This window comes from Melopsittacus undulatus, chromosome W (genome assembly GCF_012275295.1).
Source record: "Melopsittacus undulatus isolate bMelUnd1 chromosome W, bMelUnd1.mat.Z, whole genome shotgun sequence".
Lineage (NCBI taxonomy): Eukaryota > Metazoa > Chordata > Aves > Psittaciformes > Psittaculidae > Melopsittacus > Melopsittacus undulatus.
This window is the reverse complement of record NC_047558.1, coordinates 448,338-470,066: the sequence shown is the minus strand read 5'-3', so window position 1 is coordinate 470,066 and position 21,729 is coordinate 448,338. Positions and strand designations below refer to the sequence as shown.

At 50.9% G+C, this 21,729-nt stretch overlaps 1 protein-coding gene across 4 annotated transcripts; it reads right to left on the bottom strand.

The window, feature by feature from the left end:
- Positions 1–933: 933 nt before the first annotated feature.
- Positions 934–18,467, bottom strand: LOC101871311 (E3 ubiquitin-protein ligase RNF166). 4 transcript variants are annotated; one of them, XM_034073342.1, is made up of 11 exons: positions 18,431–18,467; positions 14,275–14,641; positions 10,851–10,963; positions 10,369–10,483; positions 9,759–9,866; positions 8,128–8,378; positions 4,949–6,062; positions 3,288–3,358; positions 3,056–3,173; positions 2,815–2,965; positions 934–1,556 (listed from the first exon to the last, which is right to left on the bottom strand). In XM_034073342.1, exons 2-6 carry the CDS (start codon positions 14,530–14,532, stop codon positions 8,313–8,315), a joined length of 660 nt encoding a protein of 219 aa, XP_033929233.1. In that variant the 5' UTR covers positions 14,533–14,641; positions 18,431–18,467; the 3' UTR covers positions 934–1,556; positions 2,815–2,965; positions 3,056–3,173; positions 3,288–3,358; positions 4,949–6,062; positions 8,128–8,312. The 4 variants fall into 4 exon arrangements, 3 of the variants coding, with proteins under 3 accessions (XP_033929233.1, XP_033929235.1, XP_033929234.1); XM_034073344.1 differs by lacking the exon at positions 18,431–18,467 and adding an exon at positions 12,789–13,341 and having other exon boundaries at positions 14,275–14,313; XM_034073343.1 differs by lacking the exons at positions 14,275–14,641; positions 18,431–18,467 and adding an exon at positions 11,502–11,819.
- Between the last annotated feature and the right edge of the window lie 3,262 nt (positions 18,468–21,729).

The following is a 21,729-nucleotide window of genomic DNA, read 5'->3' as shown; positions in this document are numbered from 1 at the left end:
TCGCATCCGTTTTATAGTCTACTAAGTGCTAAGCAGTAACTCCACTCTTTTACTCCCTTTCATTAACTATTTCTATCCATCACCCACAGGGAGAGGGATGGGAACGTGGTCCTGTGCACCCCTGGGGATAGGGGTGGAGTCTCATGCACAACCCTGGGGATAGGGACAAGCTCTCACACACATCCCTAGGGATGAGAATGGGGTCCTGTGCATCCCTAGGAATGGGGTCTTACAGACAACCCTGTGGCTGGGGATGGAGATAGGGTCTTACATATATGCTCCCAGAGATGGGGACAGGATCCTACACACCCCTAGGGACAGGGATGGGGTCTCATGCAAACCTTGGGAATGGGGACAGGGTCCTGAACATACATCCTGCCTTGGGATGTGGAAAGGGATTGGGTCCCACACATAACCCTGGTGATGGGCAGATGGGTTCCCCTGCCCCACACTCCCCCCCCCCCCCCCCCCCGCCCTGTGCCTTGGTGTTTAGGATGTACCGGACAACCCCCAACACCGGCTCAGCCACCACTGCTGCAAGCAGCTCCTCTGGCAGTGAGGCCGAGCTGACAGGGAGCCCCCACACAAACCTCCGGCACAGCCAAGCATTCAGCCCCTGCTGCAATCCCTGCCATCCTGCTCCCCGCCAGTAAGTGACGGGACTGCTCTTACTTGTCCCCATTGGTGATGGGGAAGCTGCGTCTCACCACCTCCACAAACTTGGCCATGGTGCTGATGCGCGGATAGACTCCACAACTAGTTAAAGTTATAAAGTAGGTATGCTTTTATTCAGGGATGAGGTGCATGGGGATAGCTCCTCCAAAGCATGCACACCTCAGGGTTGTTCTTCCTTTACATTTATTCTCTTAAGGTATACATAGACATGAGGTTGCTCAATCCGCCTATACATATTTATTATCTATCCCCGCTTCGTATTATAAGAGCCGGAAGGTCCTTTGCACCTGCACAGTGCCCCTTCTGGTCATGGGCAGGGGTCTCAGGATAAAGTAAATGAGTCTTCCTCTTCTTAAACTTTTCACCTTTTAATCTTCACCCATGGCTTTAGGGTTTGGTTGGTGCCCAGTCTGCTTCTCCCCCACTTCTCAGTAGAACCAAACATCTGCTTTTGTCCCTTACCAGTAGAACTAAGCATCTGTTTCTCCCCCTCATCAGTAATCAATGCCTTGGCATGTTAGGTACTTAGGACAGACAATACTTTTGTTTAAGCAAAGGAATTCCTTTAACTCCCTTGTACAATTTCTCTATATTACCCCCTGTATCAGTGTCAGCCAGCATGATGATTGCACTGGGGCCTGCATTGAAGGCGTAGGCTACCTACAGAGGAATGAGGGGGGATATGGGGTGAGAAACCACACCATGAGGCCAGTGTGGGTTCCTTGGTGCATCCGTGGTAGACACTGAATCAGTGTGCCAGGGTGATGATGTGCTGTGAGAGGTTATTGAGGTAGAAAACTGGGGTGGAAGGTGGCATGGAACTGGTTGCTGTCCTGGATGGTGAGCTGTCGGAAGCCCTTGAAGTCCCACTCACTGATGTGCTGCATCATGAAACAAGGAGGCACAAAATGTAATCAGTTCTAAGTAATGATAAATTTGATGCTTTGTAATGAAAAGTAACCGTTTTGCCTGAAGGCAGTTTCAGGTCCTCAGAACCTCATACAAAAGGTGTGAGAAAAACAGAATGGAAAATGACCTGGGGGTGGGGAGCACCTGGGACTAGCTGATGGCCAGGATGGGAGCAGTTAAACCTATTGATAAGTAAAAGAACAGGATGATTGCTATGTCTGTAATGTTAATTAAGCTGGGGAAAGTAAACGACCATCACATTTTTTATGAATGCGAAACTTTCTGGATATGATGTAATATTCCCAGGGACTATATAAGGATGGCCTCTAGAGCAATAGAGAGACACACATTAGGAGGAGCTATCCCCCGTGTCTCCCGGCGCCGTAATAAAGAATACCTGCTTGTCAGCTTGAAACCTTTGTTGGCGAGTTTGTTCCTGGAGTTTTCTCCAAATCAATCATCAGGGCTAGGCATTCTGGCACCACCACCTCTGTGTGGTGCTGCCACAACTAGGGTCACAGTCACCCCAATTCAGTGACACCCACAGCACTACCACCCTTTGGACTTCACTCAAACAGTGCTGCAATCCACCTTCCCTCAATGTCCTCCAAAATGGAGAAATACCCACTCTAAGGGAAACAGGACCCCAAACCCTGCCTGCAGGCAGCTGCCCTGGGCAGGATCAGGCCTATTGCCCCATACCTTCACCAAGGGGCTGGCATCCTACCTGGTCTGCATCCCCACCGTGCTGCTCACCTGCTTCTTCTCCCCGCTGACCAGGGAGAGCACAGATGATGGGACATGATCCCCCAGAGACCCCAGCCCCAGCAAGGAGCACCCCCTGAACCTGGGGTCTGCACCCACATGGTGTTGGGGTACTCTATCACCTTTCCCCAAACCCCACCCAGCCGGGGGGTGGTGGGTACAGCCATGAACCCCCTCCCAGTCCCTCACCACCAGGATGACTCTGAACTCCAGCCAGTGCGTCTCAGGAGGCACTTGCTGGCCCATGCTGTCCCTGCCATCTGGCTGCTCACCCCACTGCTACTGCACAAAGCCCCCCAATATGCTGCAGCAGGCACTGCCTGAGCCATGCTGCACCACCTCTTACAGCTCACCCTCCACACCGTACAGCTACGCCAGCATCAACACTACAGGGAGGGAACAGGGGTCAGGAGCAGGGAGACAGCCCTACTACCCCCTCCCGGTGCCCCCCATGTTCACACTCACCCACCCAGGCAGGTGTAGCCAGCAGCAGAGAAGGCCAAGACAGCAGCTGTGGGGAAGTTGTTCTTGGTGGCAATGTAGAATTTGTGGGAGAGGCTGAGCAGGGCCGTTTCCTTGGTGCCACTGCCCTGGTGCTTTCAGGCTAGGTGTCGCACTGAGAGGGGACAGGAGGAAGGCATAAGGGTCGGAATGGGGGACAGCCCTTCCCAGCCCCAGGAGTGCCTAGGGTGGGGGGGACACTCACTCTCCCACAGGCAGGCCTGCAGCCAGGGATGCCCCACATCAGCCTCCTCCCCATTCAGTCACAGCCAGTCCTCTGTGAAGTCCTGGTTGGCTGGGGCCATGGTGGTGGTTTTGAGCTGCTGGGGAGAAGTGGGTGAGCACAGAAGGTGAGGGCTCAGCAGCACCCCTGTGCACCAGCTGGGGGGCAGAGGGGGTGTAGAGGGACCTGACTCTAGCCCCAAACCCATCCCAACCTGGTCCTGGTGCAGCATGACACTCAAGGAGAAGTTGATGGGCAGTATCACATCATTGTCCTGCTTGCTCCCTGCAAGAGAGAACATGGCATAGCTTAGCATGGCACGGCTTGGTATGGCACCACATCTCTTGGCATGGCATGACACAGTTTGGCATGGCACAGGGTGGCACAGCACAGCTTGGTGTGGCACTGCTGGGTACAATACAAGTTAGTGGGGCACCACATCACTTGGCTTGGCATGGCATAGCACAGCTCAACATATCACAGCTTGTCATAGGTTGGCTTGGCACACTACAGCACGGCACAGCATAACATGGCACGACTTGGCACAGCATAGTACAGTTTGGCATGGCATGGCACAGCCCATCATGGCATCTCCACTCACTCCCAACCCCAGCAGGTGCCAAACCTGTTCCCGGGACCGCCCAGCACCAAAGGAGGGAGCCCAGCCCCGGTAACAGAAGCACTCACAATACTAGACGACAGCGCGTCGTGCATGTAACCACAGTGAACACTCACTCCGCCCATCACACTGCCTCCACCGCTCCGGGCACTGTGTAGGCAGCCTCAATCCCCACACACGTCACCATGGCCTGTGGGGGATTCCCACCTCCCTGCACCCGACTCTTGGCAGCCATTTGATCAGACCACGGAGAAATCACACCCCTCTCCACCCCCTGCGGAGAAAATCTCCAGCCTTGGGGAAAATCTCTTGGTCCTCTTATATTGTCATCTAACCCTAGACAAAACCCAAACCCGACTCTGCTTAACTTTTGGGATCAGATGAAATGGTCGTGGGTAGAACACACTCTGTGTGTGTGCCACCATGCTGATCCCCATCACAATCAGCAGGCAGGTCTCAAGGGTACTCAAAGGCCATTCAAAACCTTCAGAACTCTCAAAAGATGCTGCTGTACTTGTCACTGGGGCTGGTGTAGCTGCTGTGCTGGGTGGGGTGAATTATCAGTCGGCAGGTGGTGAAGTGTTGTATTCTCTTCCCTTGTTATTTCCTTTATCATTATTAATATTGCTGGTAGCAGTAGTTATTTGTGTTATACCTTAGTTACTGGACTGTTCTTATCTCAACCTGTGGGAGTTACATTCTTTTGATTCTCCTCCCCATCCATCTGGGAGCATGGGGAGGGCAAGAAGGGGGGGGGGAGAGAGAGACTGTGTGGCTGGGTTTAAACCATGACAATTGGGAACACAGGCCAGATCAGTTTCATGATCTATGAGTCTACTGTATTACAAGTCTTTACCATAAAGTACAATGAGACAAGAACCTTAGCCCAAGCCCCCCACTTGATAAACACAAACACAGCAAATACCAGCTGTAAGTAAGGTACAACATGCTGAAACTCTGAGATCAAGAGCAACAACCTTGAGACCCAATAAATCAGCATTGTGATGAGTGACTATTAAACTGAAACAATAAATGCTTATCACAAATATGATTAGGCACACTCCGGTCAGATCTGCCATTATCTCAACCCTTCAGGCCCCATGTTGGGCACCAAAAAGAACCGTCGTGGTTTAAGCCCAGCCAGCAAACCAGAACCACACAGTCGTTCACTCACTCCCCCCCTTTCTTCCCCCCACTCCCGGAGTGTGTCCCCCAGCTTCAGAGGTACCACGGAACAGCCATGGGGCTTCAGTTACCCGCTGCAGGAGTCCAGGCAGTCCTGTCTGATGCCCTTGTGTCCCTTCTTGGGGTGTCGCACTGGCATGGCACAGCGTGGTGCAGCACAGTAGGGCACAGCATGGGGTAGCTGAGAGTGATGGGGGGCTCAGGCTGCCCCACAGCATCGCCCCTTGTCGTGCTGGGCAAGCAGTGACACGTGGGAGAAGGTCCTGGCACAGGCACAGCACTGGTACCTCTTGATGTCCATGTTGGCTTGGAGGCAAGTGTGAAGGTTGGAGTGGTCAGTGAAGGCCCAATTGCAGTGTGAGCAGGTAAAGGGCTTCTCCCCTGCAGGACACAGCATCAGGGCACCCCCAGTACCCTGGGTTCCTCCTGAAACCCCTTTTGTCCTTCTGTGCTGCTCTCATCACCTTTGCCACTGACTCTCAGTGCTTCCCAGGACCCCCCAAAACCCTTTTGTGCCTTCCCAGTGGGAGATATTGCAGTGGGAACTGCCCTGGGGTGTCCCACAGGACTTGGGATGCATGCCAAGCATCTCAGCCAGCCCCACACTGGGATCCCCAACTGTATCCACCTGGAGCAAATCCCTCCCATAGCACAAGCAATGACAAGCCTGGGTAGATGGAGATTTTGCACTCATCATTTCCAAAAGCAGAGGTGCTGGCAGGGCCAGCAGCATCCGAGGGTCCCATACTTACCCGTGTGTGTGCCGATGTGGCCCTGGAGCAGCCAGGGCTGGGAGAAGGCTTTGTCGCAGAGGCAGGGCAGGGTGTGGGTGCTGATGTTCGTCTTCAGGGTGCCCAGGCTGCCACACACCTGGGTGCAGTGCCAGAAACTGAAGCTTTGCCGTGGGAGCAGATTGAGGGTATGTGTGTCCTTTGGGGGGGGTCCAGGCTGCAGGCACCCATTGAAGAGTTGGGGGACAGCATGGCCACGTCTGTTCCTGTCTGTTCCCTCTGCCACAATGCCCTCCTGGCACCGGAAAGCCTCACAGGGACTGTTTGGGGAGGGCTGGAGAGCAGATGTGAAATATGCAGGAATGATTCGTGTCAGGAATTTAGGCGTCCTTGTCGCCATTGCACTTGGTGTGAAACCAGCCCTCCTTTGTGACCGTGATTATCATAAGTACTCCTGTCAATAAGGAGAAACAAAGGGGATAATCTCTCCTAATCAATCGCTTTGTTTTTCAAAGGGGGCTTCCGTTTAACGGTTTGACTGGCCTAAGGGGGTTAGATAACCAAGAGATACATTTTGTTACAGGATGTTGCAAACTTGGGTACTAGGCAAATAACCATATAAGGTATAGAACAAAATGTTAAGACTACGTTAAGCTTGTAAGCGTTTTTCTGTTAATACATTACTAAGAAAATTCAGCAACGTCTTCACCGGAGAAAGACCCCAGCAAACAAGAAAAGAACAAAGGAAAAGGGCCACGTCGGCATTCGGGTAAAGAAGACAACAGGATTGGCTAAAACCCAAGACTGAGAAGTATAAGAGACTGTACTCCAAAGATCCCGGTGTGCGTTGCTGGTGGAGCGGAGACTCCCCTGCGCACCCAGCGCTGTTTTGCTTATTGCCTCTCTTAAATTTCTAATCAATTGTGAATAAAATCGATTGGGACAAAAACCCGGTTTGCGGTAAATCTTTATAACACAGATAAGCCCTGGCCATTGTGTCCCCAAGACCTACACTTGGGGGGAGAGGAACCATGCTCTGGCCAGTGCCAGGGCAAGGGTGAACCCTCGTACCCGAAAGGGGCATCAGGGAGTGCTCCCAGGACTGGTCCAGCAGGGAGGGGGAACATGGTTGCAGCCTGTAACCTGACTGGAGGGACTGGCTATGCAGAGCCAGCCTGTGTCCTTGGAGAACCCCAGTGGGGGCTTGGAGCCAGGACACCTCCCTGCGACACACAGAGAAGAAAGACCTGATGTGCTCTCCTAGCCAGTGCCCAGTGCAGCTTTGGGGACAGGACATGGTGCCAAGTGTCCTCCCTGTGGCCTCCCTTCAAGCGCCAGGACCAGGCTGCCAAGGAGGGGGCACAACTGCTGGCAGCAGCACAGAGAGTTGGGGGTTTTTCATGGTTTAAGCCCAGCTGGTAACTCAGCACCATGCAGCCACTTGCTCACTCCCCACTTTCCCCCCACCCCAGGTGGGATGGGAAGGAGAATCAAAAGAATGTAATTCCCATGGGTTGAGATAAGAACAGTCCAGGAACTAAAGTATAATACAATATTACTACTGCTACTACTACTAAGGGAAATAATGAGGGGAGAGAATATAAAACTAAAAAGGGAAGGGAAAAAAAAAACCCACTAAACACAAGTGATGCACAATACAATTGCTCACCACCTGCCAACCCATATCCAGCCTGACCCAAGCAGTGATCTGGGTCTTTTGGGTGACTTCCCTTTTTCTATACTGGGCATGACATGCTGTGGGATGTAATACCCCTTTGGCTAGTTTGGGTCAGGTGTCCTGTCACTGCTTCCTCCCGCCTTCCCCTCCTCCCTGGCTCAGAGAGTCCTTGGTCGGAGTAAACATTACTTAGCAACAACTAAAAACACTGGTGTTATCAGCGTTGTTCCCAGGCTGAAAGTCAAGAACACAGCACTGCACCAGGTACTAAGGAGAAAAATGACTGCTACTGCTGAACCCAGGACAGGGGTGCTGGGGGATCCCAACCTGCAGGTTTGGCAATGCCTGGCTCTAGGATGAAACAGCATTGCCAAACCCTGCAGCATAGCTGTTGTCAATGGAAAGAGTTGACAAGCTGGGGATAAATCTGTAAATATAAGCCCTGTGTTTGGGGAAGGAACAACCCAGAGAAGCCAGGGTGGGGGGCACCCACCCCCAGCCCCATTCTGCATCCTGGAGCCATGGTATTATGTCTCTGGCAATAATCTGGTAGAGTTTAAAAACCAAAAGATGCTCTGTGCAGTTTTCTTCCTTTTCAAAAGGACATGGATGATTGCAGGTTTCAACTACGGCATTTCTGCATAAAACATATACAAGTTTTATGTACCCATTCAATTGCAACAGAGCATGAAAACAAATGGTGCCAAAAAGCATCTAATAATAAATAGATCTATACACAGATATATATTCCATATATGGGTATGAAATAACTAACTGAGAAATGATCCCAGCCCTTTGGCACTGACTCCACTCTCCTCCCTGCAGCAAAGTTTCTGCTCACCCAGTGGTCCAAGTGTGATGCTAAGGAGACGCCACCTTCTTAAATAAGGTGGTATTTGCCCAGAGAGGAGAGGGAAGAGCAGCTGGTCTCCAGGGGGTTGATGAGCTCTGTGCCTCCCTGGTAGGAAGGCTGAGTGTGCAAAAGGAGACAAGGTGGTAATGGGGTCCGATGCTCCGCAGTCACCCTCAGTTCTCAGAGAGTGACAGTGCCAGGGCCGCCTGCAATGCTGCCTCCTTGTCAGTGTTATAGTCCTAAAAATTGAGAGGGATGGTCAGGAGAAGTGGCACAACCAGGCTGCAGATTCTCCATCAAGCAGCAGGGTGGACACAGCAGGAGCTTCTTATGGTGCCACCAAGGCTGCAAGACTCCCTCTCCTCCGGCACATGGGTCCCAGGAATACCATGCTCTTTGAGGTGTCCTCTGTGCCCATGGTCCCTCTCCATCCTGAAATCTGCCAACATCAGCCCTGCTCTTAGACCTGGTGGGGGACAGGGATGAAACATGCTGTCGTGGTTTAAACCAAGTCCCCCAACTCCCGGAGAGTTAGGAAGGAAAATCCAAAGAATGTAGCCCCCACGGATTGAGATAATAATGGTTTAATAGCTAAGGCATAACACAGAATCACCACTGCCATTACCACTACAAATAATAATGATACAGCAAACAGCAAGTGAAGAGAATACAACACCCCACCAGCCACTGACCCATAACTCACTCCACCCTGCCTGGCCGAGCACCATGTGCTCCCTCCTCCATTTTCCTCTAGAGCTCCACTCCTCCAGCCCTCTCTTTCCCAGTATCCATCCTGGGCATCACGTGCTATGGTATGGAATACCTCATTGCCTAGCCTGGGTCAGGTGTCCTGTCCCTCCTTCCTCCCGGACTCCCCTCCTCCACCTGGCTGGAAAAAAACCTTGAACAAAAAACACCCTTAAAACATGCTCAAACCATGACACATGCCCACACAAGCAGCTGTGGCCAAAGGACAAAGCTTTAGAAAGCAAGGCCACGGTGCTCCAGTTTGGGTTTATACAACACAATGATTGTTCCCTAAGTAAGGATATTTCTCTGTAAGTATTTGGAGGTTCCTTTCCCTGACTTCTAATGGCCCTGAAATAAATGCAGGATGCTGACAAAACCTCCCCTCAGTCCCTGGAGCCAAGGCTGGGCAATCACACCCTCACTCCCACTCAGGAGGGATCAGCAGCTCCACAGGTGGGGAGCCAAGGACACCCCCCACATACAGCAACCAGCCCCTCCAAGCCCTGAGGCTGGGCTGCTCCTCTCTCACTTCTTGTGAAGCCTCAAAGAAAACGGCTTTTGTGTTACAGATCCTCAGGGGAAGAGTTAAATGGAGCACAGGAAGAAACAACTCACCTTCATAGAGCAGTAACATTTTCCTCCTCCTTCAGAGAGGTTTTTCTGGTGTGTTTGATGAGGACCAGCTCAAGCACCCCCAGGGCAGGTGGGGAGCCCAGCCTCATAGCCATGGGGGTCTCCTGATCAGGGCTACATGTGTGACATGTGACTCCCACAAAGCCTGAAGAGGGATCTGTCCCCTTCCCCTCCCAAGGAGCTGCACAGTGGGTCAGGCTGGGAGAAGATGATCCCATTTCAGCTCAGATACTCACCACAAAGGTGTCATAGGAAAACTTGTGCCTGTGGAGAAGGTGCTGGAAGAAGTTGGTGCTCTTGTAGCTGGGGTTCCCCCAGGGCATGGCTGAGCAGACTGGGCACACCTGCAGCAGGCAGGGATAAAAGGGAACTATGACCCATGGGCACAGACCTTTTTCTGACAGAGGAGTGATCTGCAGAGGATGTACTAAAAAGGGGGTCCCTCAAATCCCTGAGCAGATCTATTGGTGCACAGAGCTTCTAGCATGTGTCTCAGGCTGCTTTTAGCCTGCTGACAAGTTACACATGTATGTGAGCATCTGAGACAGTGCCAGAGATGCACATTCCCTGCCTCCGTCAACCCAGTGTGGATGGGGAGAGGAAATCCAGCACCACCCAAGTTGCCAGCAGAGGGGGATGGAGGCAGCTCATTCTAGAAAGCCTCTAACAAAACAAACAGGGGCAGGACCCCACCTCCCATCAAAGGGATCTAAAACAAACTAAACCAGCTGGAAACAAGGCTCTGCATGCCTGTGGCCTCGGTTGCAGCATCAGCTACAGTGTATAGGATTTCCAGGAGTTACCCTGCACAGAACCAGCTCCTCCCAGCACCCCATCATCACTCACCACTTTGTTGGGGTCATTGCGGTGGTTCTCCATGCAGTGCTTCACCAGCTCCTGCTGGTCCAAGTTCTGGGCCCCACAGTATGGGCACACAAACATTGAGCGATTGGGAATATTGCTAAAGAGAGCAAGGATGGTCTCAGATACCACAGGAAAGGACTTGATTGACTCCTTCCAAACTAAGCCGGTCATCTTCTGCTCAATTTTGTGATATCCAACCATGGTGAAAACCAGCCCAGCCCATTCCCACCCCAGCCACAGGCTGAACCACCCTGGTTTGGTTAATCCTTCCTCCCACACCATGCTCTGAAACACAGGGCAGCACAGGGGCTAGATGCCAGGAGGGAAATGGTGCTGATGTTTCTCCCTCTGATTTCTCAGGGGAAAGTAAACCACATGATTGGATTTTAGGGCTTGCAAGGGACTAGAGTGATGGTGCAGCCTGCAAGGAGGGACATGTTTCCCTACCTGACGTGTGGCAGTACCTGGGAATAGGCTGGGACGTGGGGACAACTGGAACAAACTTAGGGCAGTTGGCCATCTGCTCCTGCACCTTCGCGCAGGACAAGACATGAGAACGCATTTTTGCGAGGGTCACCTGGAGAACAAGGAGAGAATAGAAATCCCTCTCACCTTCCAGATGCAGTGCTGGAGCCTCTGCTACAGCTCAGAAGAGCAGTTTTGGTCCACCAATGTCAGAACAAACACTGGTCTGTGCAGGATGACACACACCAGCGTGGAAACGGTACACCAGCCTGTTCTTTGTAGGACAGCAATTTGGGGCCACATGTTCACTGCATGTATCCCCAGAGGTCACACAAGCCACCCAGGTTGCATTACTGTAGCACTAGCTCCATTTTCCTTTGCAAAGGAGGAACTGCTGACAGGCAGAAACCCCAAACTGCTCTGACACCTTACAGGATCGTTCCTGGGCCACAGACAGGGAGTTACAAAAAGATTCTCAAACAGAAGCCAGGAAGCACATCAGCAGAGACACACCATGAATCACAGCTTTACAGCCAGTCCCTGGAGTATCCCAAACCAGACAGTGCCAGGCAGGGCCAGACCACACTGCTGGTTCAGCTTCCCCATGGCTGTTGGGATTGCAGCACCTTAAGCAAGAGATAAATCCTTACCCTCATTAGAAGCATCAGAAGAGCTGGTTTGCCTCAGCCTGTCCCATGTTGCAGGAAAACCTCAGCCTCCTTTTGAAGGCCCTCACTGTCTAATAATGGCTGCAGTCTGCTGACAAAGGCACCTAGGAGACAGTGCCTTCATTTCCATGCAGCCATACTTGCCTGGCTCACAGCAGCAGCTGTCACACTGGGGACAACATACCTTGCAGGTGCAGTTTGGGGACATGCTGAACAGGGGAACCCATAATCCCAACCACTGACAGCAAGCAACCTTGTAGTGGTTTAAGCCCAGCTGGTAACTCAGAATCACGCAGCAGTTCGCTCACTCCCCCCCTTCCTCCCCCCCCCCCCCCCCCCCCCCCGCTCGCAGAAGGAGGGGGAGGAGACTCAAAAGAATGTAACTCCTAGGGGCTGAGATAAGAACAATCCAGTAACAAAAGGTGTAACACAAAACCACTACTGCTACCACCAAGAATAATGATATGGGAAATAACAAGGGAAAAGAACACAACTGCTCACCACCCACTGACCGATACCCAGCCCAACCCGAGCAGTGATCTAGCCCTTCCGGGTAACTGCCTGTCCTGGGTTCAGCAGTAGCAGTCATTTTTTCTCCTTCTTAGTAGCTGGTGCAGTGCTGTGGTTTCTACTTTAGCCTGGGAACAGAGCTGATAACACCGATGGTTTTTGTTACTGCTCAAATGTTTAGTCTGACCAAGGACTTTGTGAATCTCATGCTCTGCCAGGGAGGAGGGGAAGGCGGGAGGAAGCAGAGACAGGACACCTGACCCAAAATAGCCAAAGAGGTATTCCATACCACAGCACGTCACGCCCGGGATGTAACTGGGAGTTACCCGGAAGGGTGAGTTCACTGCTCAGTCGGGCTGGGTTTCAATGGGTGGTATTGTATTGTATTCTCTTCCCCTGTTATATCCCTTATCATTATTATTATTGGTAGTAGCAGTAGTGGTTTTGTGTTATATCTTAGTTACTGGACTGTTTTTATCTCAACCTGTGGGAGTTACATGCTTTTGATTCTCCTCCCCATCCCTCCGGGAGCGGGGGGAGGGAAGAGGGGGAGTGAGTGACTGCGTGGTTCTAAGTTGCTGGTTGGGTTTAAACCATGACAGTTATCAGCGCTGTTCCCAGGCTGAAAGTCAAAAACTCAGCACTGCACCAGCTACTAAGAAGGAGAGAAATGACTGCTACTGCTGAACCCAGGAGAAACCTCCAGCTGTAGCACTGGCAGTAGGATATTTACAGGCAGCCTTCCTCCATAAGCTCTACCTTCTTGCTGCAGCCTCTGCAGGGAGCCTTGTAGGACAAAAGATGTTTCTACACGCTGGAAGCCTTCTCCACCTTCTTGGGATTGAAGGGCATGCAGCAGAGTGGGCAGAGAGGGGATGGCACTTGCAGGCACGGCTGCAGGCACTCCTTGCAAAACCTGGGGGCACAGGCAGTGGCACTCAGCAGCCCAGGAGGAGTGAGGTGGAGCAGGACCCCAGCCCTAGGGCACACACATTTCCAGATACTCCTGCACACCCCAGGCTACAGGGTAGCCCCAAAACCCAGGGATCAGCATCCCCACAGTGAGAAGTGGGAGCTTGGGAGAGGGTGCAGGGAGGCCAGGCACTGCTGGGGCACAGGTAATGCAGCTGCTCTGACACCTGAGGCTGGAAGCAGATTTGAAGAGCCAAACAATTCATGCTGAGCATCCAGGCCACACAGGAATAAAGGCAGTGAGCACATTAGAGGCCAGTTAACCTCCTTTCAAGGTCCTTATGCCTGCAGGATCATGGATGAGAAATCAAAGCAGTGGAGAGGAAGCACAGACAGGAACCTGTGGGGCACAAGGCAAAGCAGCTCAGTCCCCACAAAGTCAATAGTCATGGCATCCCCATCCCCTCTGCTGCCTACCCAGCTCACATAACTCAGAACAGGGGAATGAAATGCTGCTGCTGAGGGACCCCTTGCCCCAGGTCCTGTGAAGCACCCCTAGCCCAAACATGCTAGAAATGGGGAAGAGTGAGACCATGCTAGGAGATCAAGATATCCCAGAAACAAGATGGGAAAGGAGGACAAGGGGTCTCTGTGGCAGCACTTCAGACAGCCTCGCCCCAGGTACCAGGGGTCATGGGAGCAGTGCAAAGTACCCATGGGGGTCAGGGTGGGATTCTCACTCAGGTTAGACCCCAGCCGGCACTGATGGGGTGCTGGGAGCAGGGTCTGGGGGAGACAGGAACCAGGTGTGGGCACAGAGGAAAAAGGGGGCTGAGGTGGTCGATGAGGTAGGACCCTTGGGTGCACCCCACACCAGGTCCAGGTAGGGGAAAACGGGGGGGGGACGACAAGGCAGCACCCAGCTCGCCAGGAGGGAGTTTTCAGGATAGGGACAAGGTGCCCGATGCTAATAGAACAGTTGGAGGCCGAGCAGCAGGGAGGGATGCCAAGCACCAAACGGGGGGTGGGCTAGGGGCCCCAGTACCAGGAGGAAGGGGGGGGGGGGAGGAGACGGAGGGTCCTGGGCTGAAGGGAGAGGGAAGAATGAGGATCCCCACACCAGGCTTGGAGCTAAGATCAGGTGCCAGCTGAGGGGTGGGATGGGGGTCGTCGTGTCGGGATGGGGGTGTTGGCATGGGGGTCCCGGTAACAGACTGGGGTACCGGGTGGGATGGGAGTCCCGGTGCTGGGATGGGTGTTGGTGGAGGCGGCACAGCGGCCGCAGGCCCCGGGCAGGTCCCCTCGGTCGCCCCCCGCCGCCGCCCCGACTCACGTGTGTCCGCATCCCGCGATACTGACGGCGCGATGGAAGACCTCCAGGCAGATGGGGCAACTGAACTGTGCCTCCAGTGCCTCGGCGGCGGGGGGCGACAGAAGGGACCCGCCCGGGGCCTGGGGCCGCTGTGTCGCCGCCACCAACAGGCTCCGGAACATGGCGGCGGCAGCGGGGGGAAGGACTTGCCGTCACCGTGCGTCGTCGCGTCATCACCGTGCGCCGGGAGCGGAACGGGACAGGGTTGAACGATGTCATTACCGTGTGCGAGGCGGCGGGGGACGATGGTGTGGGGTGGACACGGCGATGGCACGGCCCTGCCGGGGTGCAGGGAGCTCGACCCGCGACCCGGTGCTGTCCCCGGTACCTGCTCGGTGTGATAAACACATAAATGTATTGGTTTCCGCAAAGCATAGGTGTGGTTATGTGGATATGACTATACGAGTTTACAGTAACAAAAACAAAGCTCGCTAAGGACACAAGATTAGACAACAAGTTAAAAAAGGGTCAGAATGTGATACACGGGTAACCAATGTACAGGGGGGTAATACAGAGAAATTGTACAAGGGGGTTAAAGGAATTCCTTTACTTAAACAAAAGTGTTGTCTGTCCTAAGTACCTGCCATTGCCATCTTGCCAAGGCATGGATTACTGCTGGAGGGGAAGAAACAGATGCTAGTTCTACTGACAAAAGCAGATGATTGGTCCTGCTGATAAGCCTGGGAGAGGCAGACTGGGCGACCAAGCCTTAAGACCATGACAAAAACACAGGTGTTTGGTCCTACTGATAAGCGACAGGAGAAGCAGACTGGGCGCCGACTAACCCTAAGTCCATGTCTGAAGATTAAAAGGTGTAAAGGTTAAGAAGAGGAAGACTCATTTACTTCATCTTGAAGACCCCTACCCACAGGAGGAAGACTCATTTACTTCATCCTGAGACCCCTGCCCATGACCAGAAGGGGCACTGCGCAAGTGCAAAGGACCTTCCGGCTCATTATAATACGAAGCGGGGATAGATAATAAATATGTATAGGCGGATTGAGCAACCTCATGTCTATGTATACCTTAAGAGAATAAATGTAAAGGGAGAACAACCCTGAGGTGTGCATGCTTTGGAGGAGCTATCCCCATGCACCTCAGCGCTGAATAAAAAGCATACCTACTTTACAACTTTAAGTAGTTGTGAAGTCAAATGATACAGGGGGATTTAGCCAATGTACAGGGGGGTAGCACAGGAGGAGGGTCCAATTAATGCACAAGGGGCTTGGTAAACCCCGAAAACATAGTTATGTTGCGAGTCTGTGGAAATTGGTGTCATCACTAAAACATGAGTTGTTTCACACTAACCTTCAAAAGTATCCTTAGCTTTAAAGAAAAATGTCTGTGTTGTAAGTCTGTGTTGAGATAACAGGACTTAGTGACTCCGATAAACATTAATTACTTCACACCATCCTTCAACTTATCAGTTAGTTTGTTACTTTAGAAACAGAGCCTCCCAAACACCTGCTAGCTTGGGATACTCCTTGTCTGCCCATCCTGCAATATATTTTGCAGGAAGGTCACACTGTTTCAAATCTTTGTTAGTTATTAGAATAATTACAGATATGTCTGGTTTCAGCTAGTTGTGTAATTACTGGGGCGTCCAACTGGGCCAAAGGTGAAAAGTACACTGTGAGGAAGACTGCTTACTTCATCTAGAGAACCCCTACTCACATGAGGAAGACTGCTTACTTCATCCTCAAGACCCCTGCCCACAATCACCAGAGAGCACTGTGCAGATACCAAGAGGAGGAGACTTATGACAATAAGTTCCTGGAGTTAGTTATAATATTCCCCACTTATACGCAGGAGTTATGAATATGTATATGACTAATGCAATAGTGAAAGTATATAAACCTGTAACAAATACTAATCACTTGCACCTCTGGCTATGGTCATGCTGTTGCTTTTGCTTTATTGACTTTGTCCCTCAATAAAACCTTGTTATCTTGATTAGAGGAGTGAGTTCATATTTCACACTCGGTATCTCCCCATGCTGCCTCCAGTACCTCCACAGTAACCCCCGGTGCTACTTTCAGTAACCTCCTCAGTATCGCCCCAGTACTCTCCCCACTGTCCTCTGGTTCTTCCCCCAGGGTCTCCCTAGTAACCCCTTGGTGCTGTCTCCAGTATCCCTCCGGTATCGCCTGGTGCAGCCCCTGATGTTCCCCCTGGTACTGTCGCCTCGATACTGTCCCCTGTTGTGCCTCCAATCCCCCCCCACTGGTGCCTCCCCAGTACTGCCTCCTATATCCCCCTGGTAATATCCCCGTGTCGTAGTTTAAACCAAGTCCCCCTACTCCCGGAGAGTTCGGAAGGAAAATCCAAAGAATGTAGCCCCCACGGATTGAGATAAGAACGGTTTAATTGCTAAGGCATAACACAAAACCCCTACTGCCATTTACTACTACAAATAATAATGATACAGCAAACAGCAAGTTAAAAGAATACAACACCCCACCAGCCACCGACCCATAACTCACTCCACCCTGCCCGGCCGAGCACCATGTGCTCCTTCCTCCATTTTCCTCCACAGCTCCCCCCTCCAGCCTTCTCTTTCCCAGTATGCATCCTGGGCATCACGTGCTATGGTATGGAATACCTCATTGACTAGCCTGGGTCAGGTGTCCTGTCTCTCCTTCCTCCCAGACTCCCCCTGGCTGGAAAAAACCTTGAACAAAAACACCCTCAAAACATGCTCAAACCATGACATTATCCACCCCTTATTCCATACCATTCACGTCATGCCCAGATCTCACATTTCCAATACACAATCACTCTTAAGTCCACCCCTCGATCATGAGACATCTCTATGTTGCATCTCTGGACTGATGGCCTGAAGTATCTGGGCCCACCAGGCTCAAAATCATTCACTGTCCCCTTCAGCAGTTTTACAGCTTGCTGCTGGGGACTCCATACAGCTGCCTTCCACTTCCAATGCTTCCAAAGCACTGGAGGGGCCCAGTGGATCAGATACCTGGCCATACTGTCCCACATGCCCTGCCACTCATGACTGTCCAGCCTTGGGGACAGTCTCCTGGTGCTCCTATATCCTTGTCTAACCCTAGACAAGACCCAAACCTGACTCTGCTTAACTTTTGGGATCAGACAAAATGGCCGTGGGTAGAACACACTCTGTGTGTGTGCCAACATGCCGATCACCATTACAATCAGCAGGCAGGTCCCAAGGGCACCCAAAAGCCATTCAAAACCATCAGAACTCTCAAATGATGCTGCTGCACTTGTCACTGGGGCTGATGTAGCTGCCCTGCTTGCCAGCTCTCCCACTATCAGCTTCTCTTCTCCCGAGTCCGGATCTTCCTTCTCTGCCTTGCTGGGAAATGCTGCCTGGTCTCCTGCCTCCTGCTGGGGCTCGTTGGGTGACTTCCGGGGAATATTCTCGGACGCTGCGGGGTTCGGAACGGCAGCAGGACTCGGTTCCTCCTCTGCCTGGTCCTGCCGCTCAGCTACCGCCCTGCTCCGCTCCTCCCCCGCCTGCTCCCGCTGCTCTGCCACAGCCGTTTGGCTCCCCGTGCCGCTCTCCCTGGCAGCCTCAGCTGCCGGCAGCTCCCGGGGCCGCTCCTTCCTGGCTTCACGCAGCTCCACACAGACGACGACGAGGATAAGGACAAGGACAGCGAAGAGCAGCGGGACGGCCTGGTACAAGTCCAAGTCCACGGCCACGTCCATCCCCCCCTGCTGCCGGAGCCCCACCGTATTACAAGCCTCCGACACAAACACAAACACATCCAATCCATACACCAAGTACCCGGTAAAATCCCGAAACAGCGAGATCCAGAGAAAAACCTCTAAGAGCCAATAAATCAGCATTGTGACAAGAGACCATAAATCCGCTCAGATCTGTTCTTATCTCAAACCCTCGGGCCCCACGTTGGGCGCCAAAAATGTCGTGGTTTAAACCAAGTCCCCCAACTCCCGGAGAGTTAGGAAAGAGAATCCAAAGAATGTAGCCCCCACGGATTGAGATAAGAACGGTTTAATTGCTAAGGCATAACACAAAACCCCTACTGCCATTCACTACTACAAATAATAATGATACAGCAAACAGCAAGTGAAAAGAATACAACACCCCACCAGCCACCGACCCATAACTCACTCCACCCTGCCCGGCCGAGCACCATGTGCTCCCTCCATTTTCCTCCACAGCTCCCCCCTCCAGCCTTCTCTTTCCCAGTATGCATCCTGGGCATCACGTGCTATGGTATGGGTCAGGTGTCCTGTCTCTCCTTCCTCCCGGACTCCCCCTGGCTGGCAAAAACCTTGAACAAAAACACCCTCAAAACATGCTCAAACCATGACACCCCGCTACTCCTGTAGTCTCTATGTAGACTCTAATGGTCTCTAGGTTCAGGCAGGACCCATAGGTAAAGCGCTATACAAACCCCATCTGTTGTTAAAGCTCAGGGTGGACACAGCAGTGAAGCAGCTATTTATTAGCATTTGTGCAAAAACGAGTGTCCTGGAAAGTAGGCACACACAGCAAAAACAGAATTTTTATTTACATTCCCTATCCCGTCCCCAGGTTCCCTCCCTTGTTTCCCCATTGGTTGGGTACATCCAAGGTTTACAGCCTGTCCGACACATATAATCTACATGCTAACTGTCCCGCCTCTGGTTGCATCTCCCCTTACTCGATTTTGTATGTCCCTTCCTCTTACTTATTTATGTCCTTTTATGGTTTGATTTCATAACTGTCTGGCAAAGATGTGGTACCCAACTTACTTATTTAACCAGACTGAACCTGCTTAGTTTCACAGGTTGTAAAAAGACAGTATTATTTTAATCACAGAGTGTGTCTGTTTGACTTATGGTATTTCAAACCCTTTGTTTCATTTCCTTAGTAACTTAGCTCCAGCCCTGATACAAGGGGGGGGGGCACAAAATTACAAAATGGAATATATAAACCTTTAGAATCAGTTTTAAGTAATGTTAAGTTTGATGGCTTTGTAAAAGTAGCAGTGGAAAATTACTGAGGCGCATGGTACACAGAAAAAACAGAGTACAGCTAGAGAACATAATGAGAATTACTGTACAAGACAAACCATTGTAGTTGATGTAGTTTTAGGCCCTATGACCTTAGTACAAAATGAGTGTAAGAAAAACAGGTTAGAAGAACAGGACGCAGGGATAAGGAGTATTTGGGAATGGCAGGTGTCCAGGATGGACTGCAGTTAAATTAACTGATAAGTAGAAGAGCAGGAGGATTGTTATGCCTGTGGTGTTAATGAACCAATTAAGCTGGTATAAGCATCTACTTTGTGTGCTTCAATGGCTGCCAGAAGTGATGAAGATTGTTGGAAGAAGTAAACGACCCTCAGAGACCACCACCACAATTCTGTACGCATGCAGGGAGCTTTCTGGAAAATAATGTAATCAATATGTAGCGCCATGAATATGTATGTATGCCCAAGGACTATATAAGGATGGCTTGTGTAGCAATACGGGGACACATGTTAGGAGGAGCTACTCCCCATGCCTCCCGGTGCTGCAATAAAGAATATCTGCTTGTCAACTTGAAAACTTTGTTGGCAAGTTTGTTCCTGGAGTTTTCTCCGAATCAGCCCCAATATTGAAAAACCCTAATATTACAAAACCTTAATATTGCAAAGCCCCTTCCCCAATATGCAAAACCAAGTTTCTCTCACAACAGCCAAGGGGCAGGGAGAGCTCCCAGCCCCTATTTGGGGTGGACAGGGATGCTGGTACCCCCAGAGCAGGGGCCCTCCCTGCCCAGGCTGAGCATCAGCCAGGAAGCCTTCAACTTTTTTTATTAGATATCTGTATAAATAAACCATTTGAATTAATAATAATAAAAAAAAATAAAACAACAAAACCAAAGTCACAAGAAGTATCTAGAGTCCAGCTGGGGCTGCCAGCCCCACCTATCACTGCTGGGGGCGGATGGAGGGCCCCTAACCATGGCCCCCCATTCTGGGCTTAGGGGGCTGCTGCTTTTGAGTTCAACCTGGTTCCGGTTGGGGCTGGGGAGAGCAGGGGGGAGACACAGGATGCTCCTGTTCCCCATCGCCCAGCAGCCAGGGTACTGATTCAGAGAAAGCTCCAGGAACAAACTAGCCAACAAAGTTTTCAAGCTGACAAGCAGGTATTCTTTCTTGCGGCATCGGGAGACACGGGGGATAACTCCTCCTAACGTGTGTTCCTATTGCTACACAAGCCGTCCTTATATAGTCCCTGGGCACACATACATATTCATGAGGCTACATATGGATTACATAATTTCCCAGAAAGTTCCCCGCATGCGTACAGAATTGTGGTGGTGGTCTCTGAGGGTCGTTTACTTCTTCCAACAAACTTCATCACTTCTGGCAGCCTTTGAAGCATGTGCAGTAGATGCTTATACCAGTTTAATCGGTTCGTTAGCACCAGAGACATAATAACCCTCCTATCCTCCTACTTATCAGTTAGTTTAACTGTAGCCTATCCTGGACACCTGCTATTCCCAGATACTCCTTATCCCTGCGTCCTGTTCTTCTAGACTGTTTTTCTTAAAACTATGTCAACTATAATGATTTATCTTGTACAAGAATTCTCATTATGTTCTCTAGATGTACTCTATTTTTTTCTATGTATTATGCACCTCAGTAATTTTCCATTGCTACTGTTACAAAGCCATCAAACTTAACATTGCTTAAAACTAATTCTAAAGGTTTATAAATTCCATTTTGTGATTTTTGTGTCCCCCTTGTTTCAATTCCCCCCTTTTTCTGTCCTTTTGCAAATTCTTTTGCAACATTTTATATATTACCATTACCATCAAAAGTCCTTTTGAAATAATTTCCCATTTCTACTCAATGCTTCATTTCATTCCTTTTCCAATCTTTATAACTGATCATATATTGTTTACAACACCAGAGGGAACATTGTATCATACCACAAATTGCCACAGAATGGACTCAATCAGAGATCAATGTGATCAGACCAAAAGCCATTTATTGCCAAGCATTAACTCCTTATATACTATTGCTTACACACACCTACAGCAAATTGGCATATCATGACTGGATACATGTCTTGAAGACCCTTAGTGACTAACATATAATTGGTTAAGCAAAGGTGTGAGAACTCGACCCCAAAAGGTTGCCAACAGTCCACAGTTCTCATAAGTCAGTGAATTCCAGCTTTTTCTTATCTTGCTTGCTTAAGCATCCTCAGGCCTCTCATGGCCTTACTGTATCCCTCGGAGTTATTCAGAGCTCATGTACCAAATATATATTCTCCTGTGAGAACACTGTCTCCACAACAAGTAATCAATATTAAAGTAATTAACATCAATATTCCTGCAACCAGTTGCCTCAACCAGGAGAGATTAGGTAACCATGAAGTTAACTTTTTCCATATTTCTTCAAAACCACAGGAAGTGACATCCATGGCCAT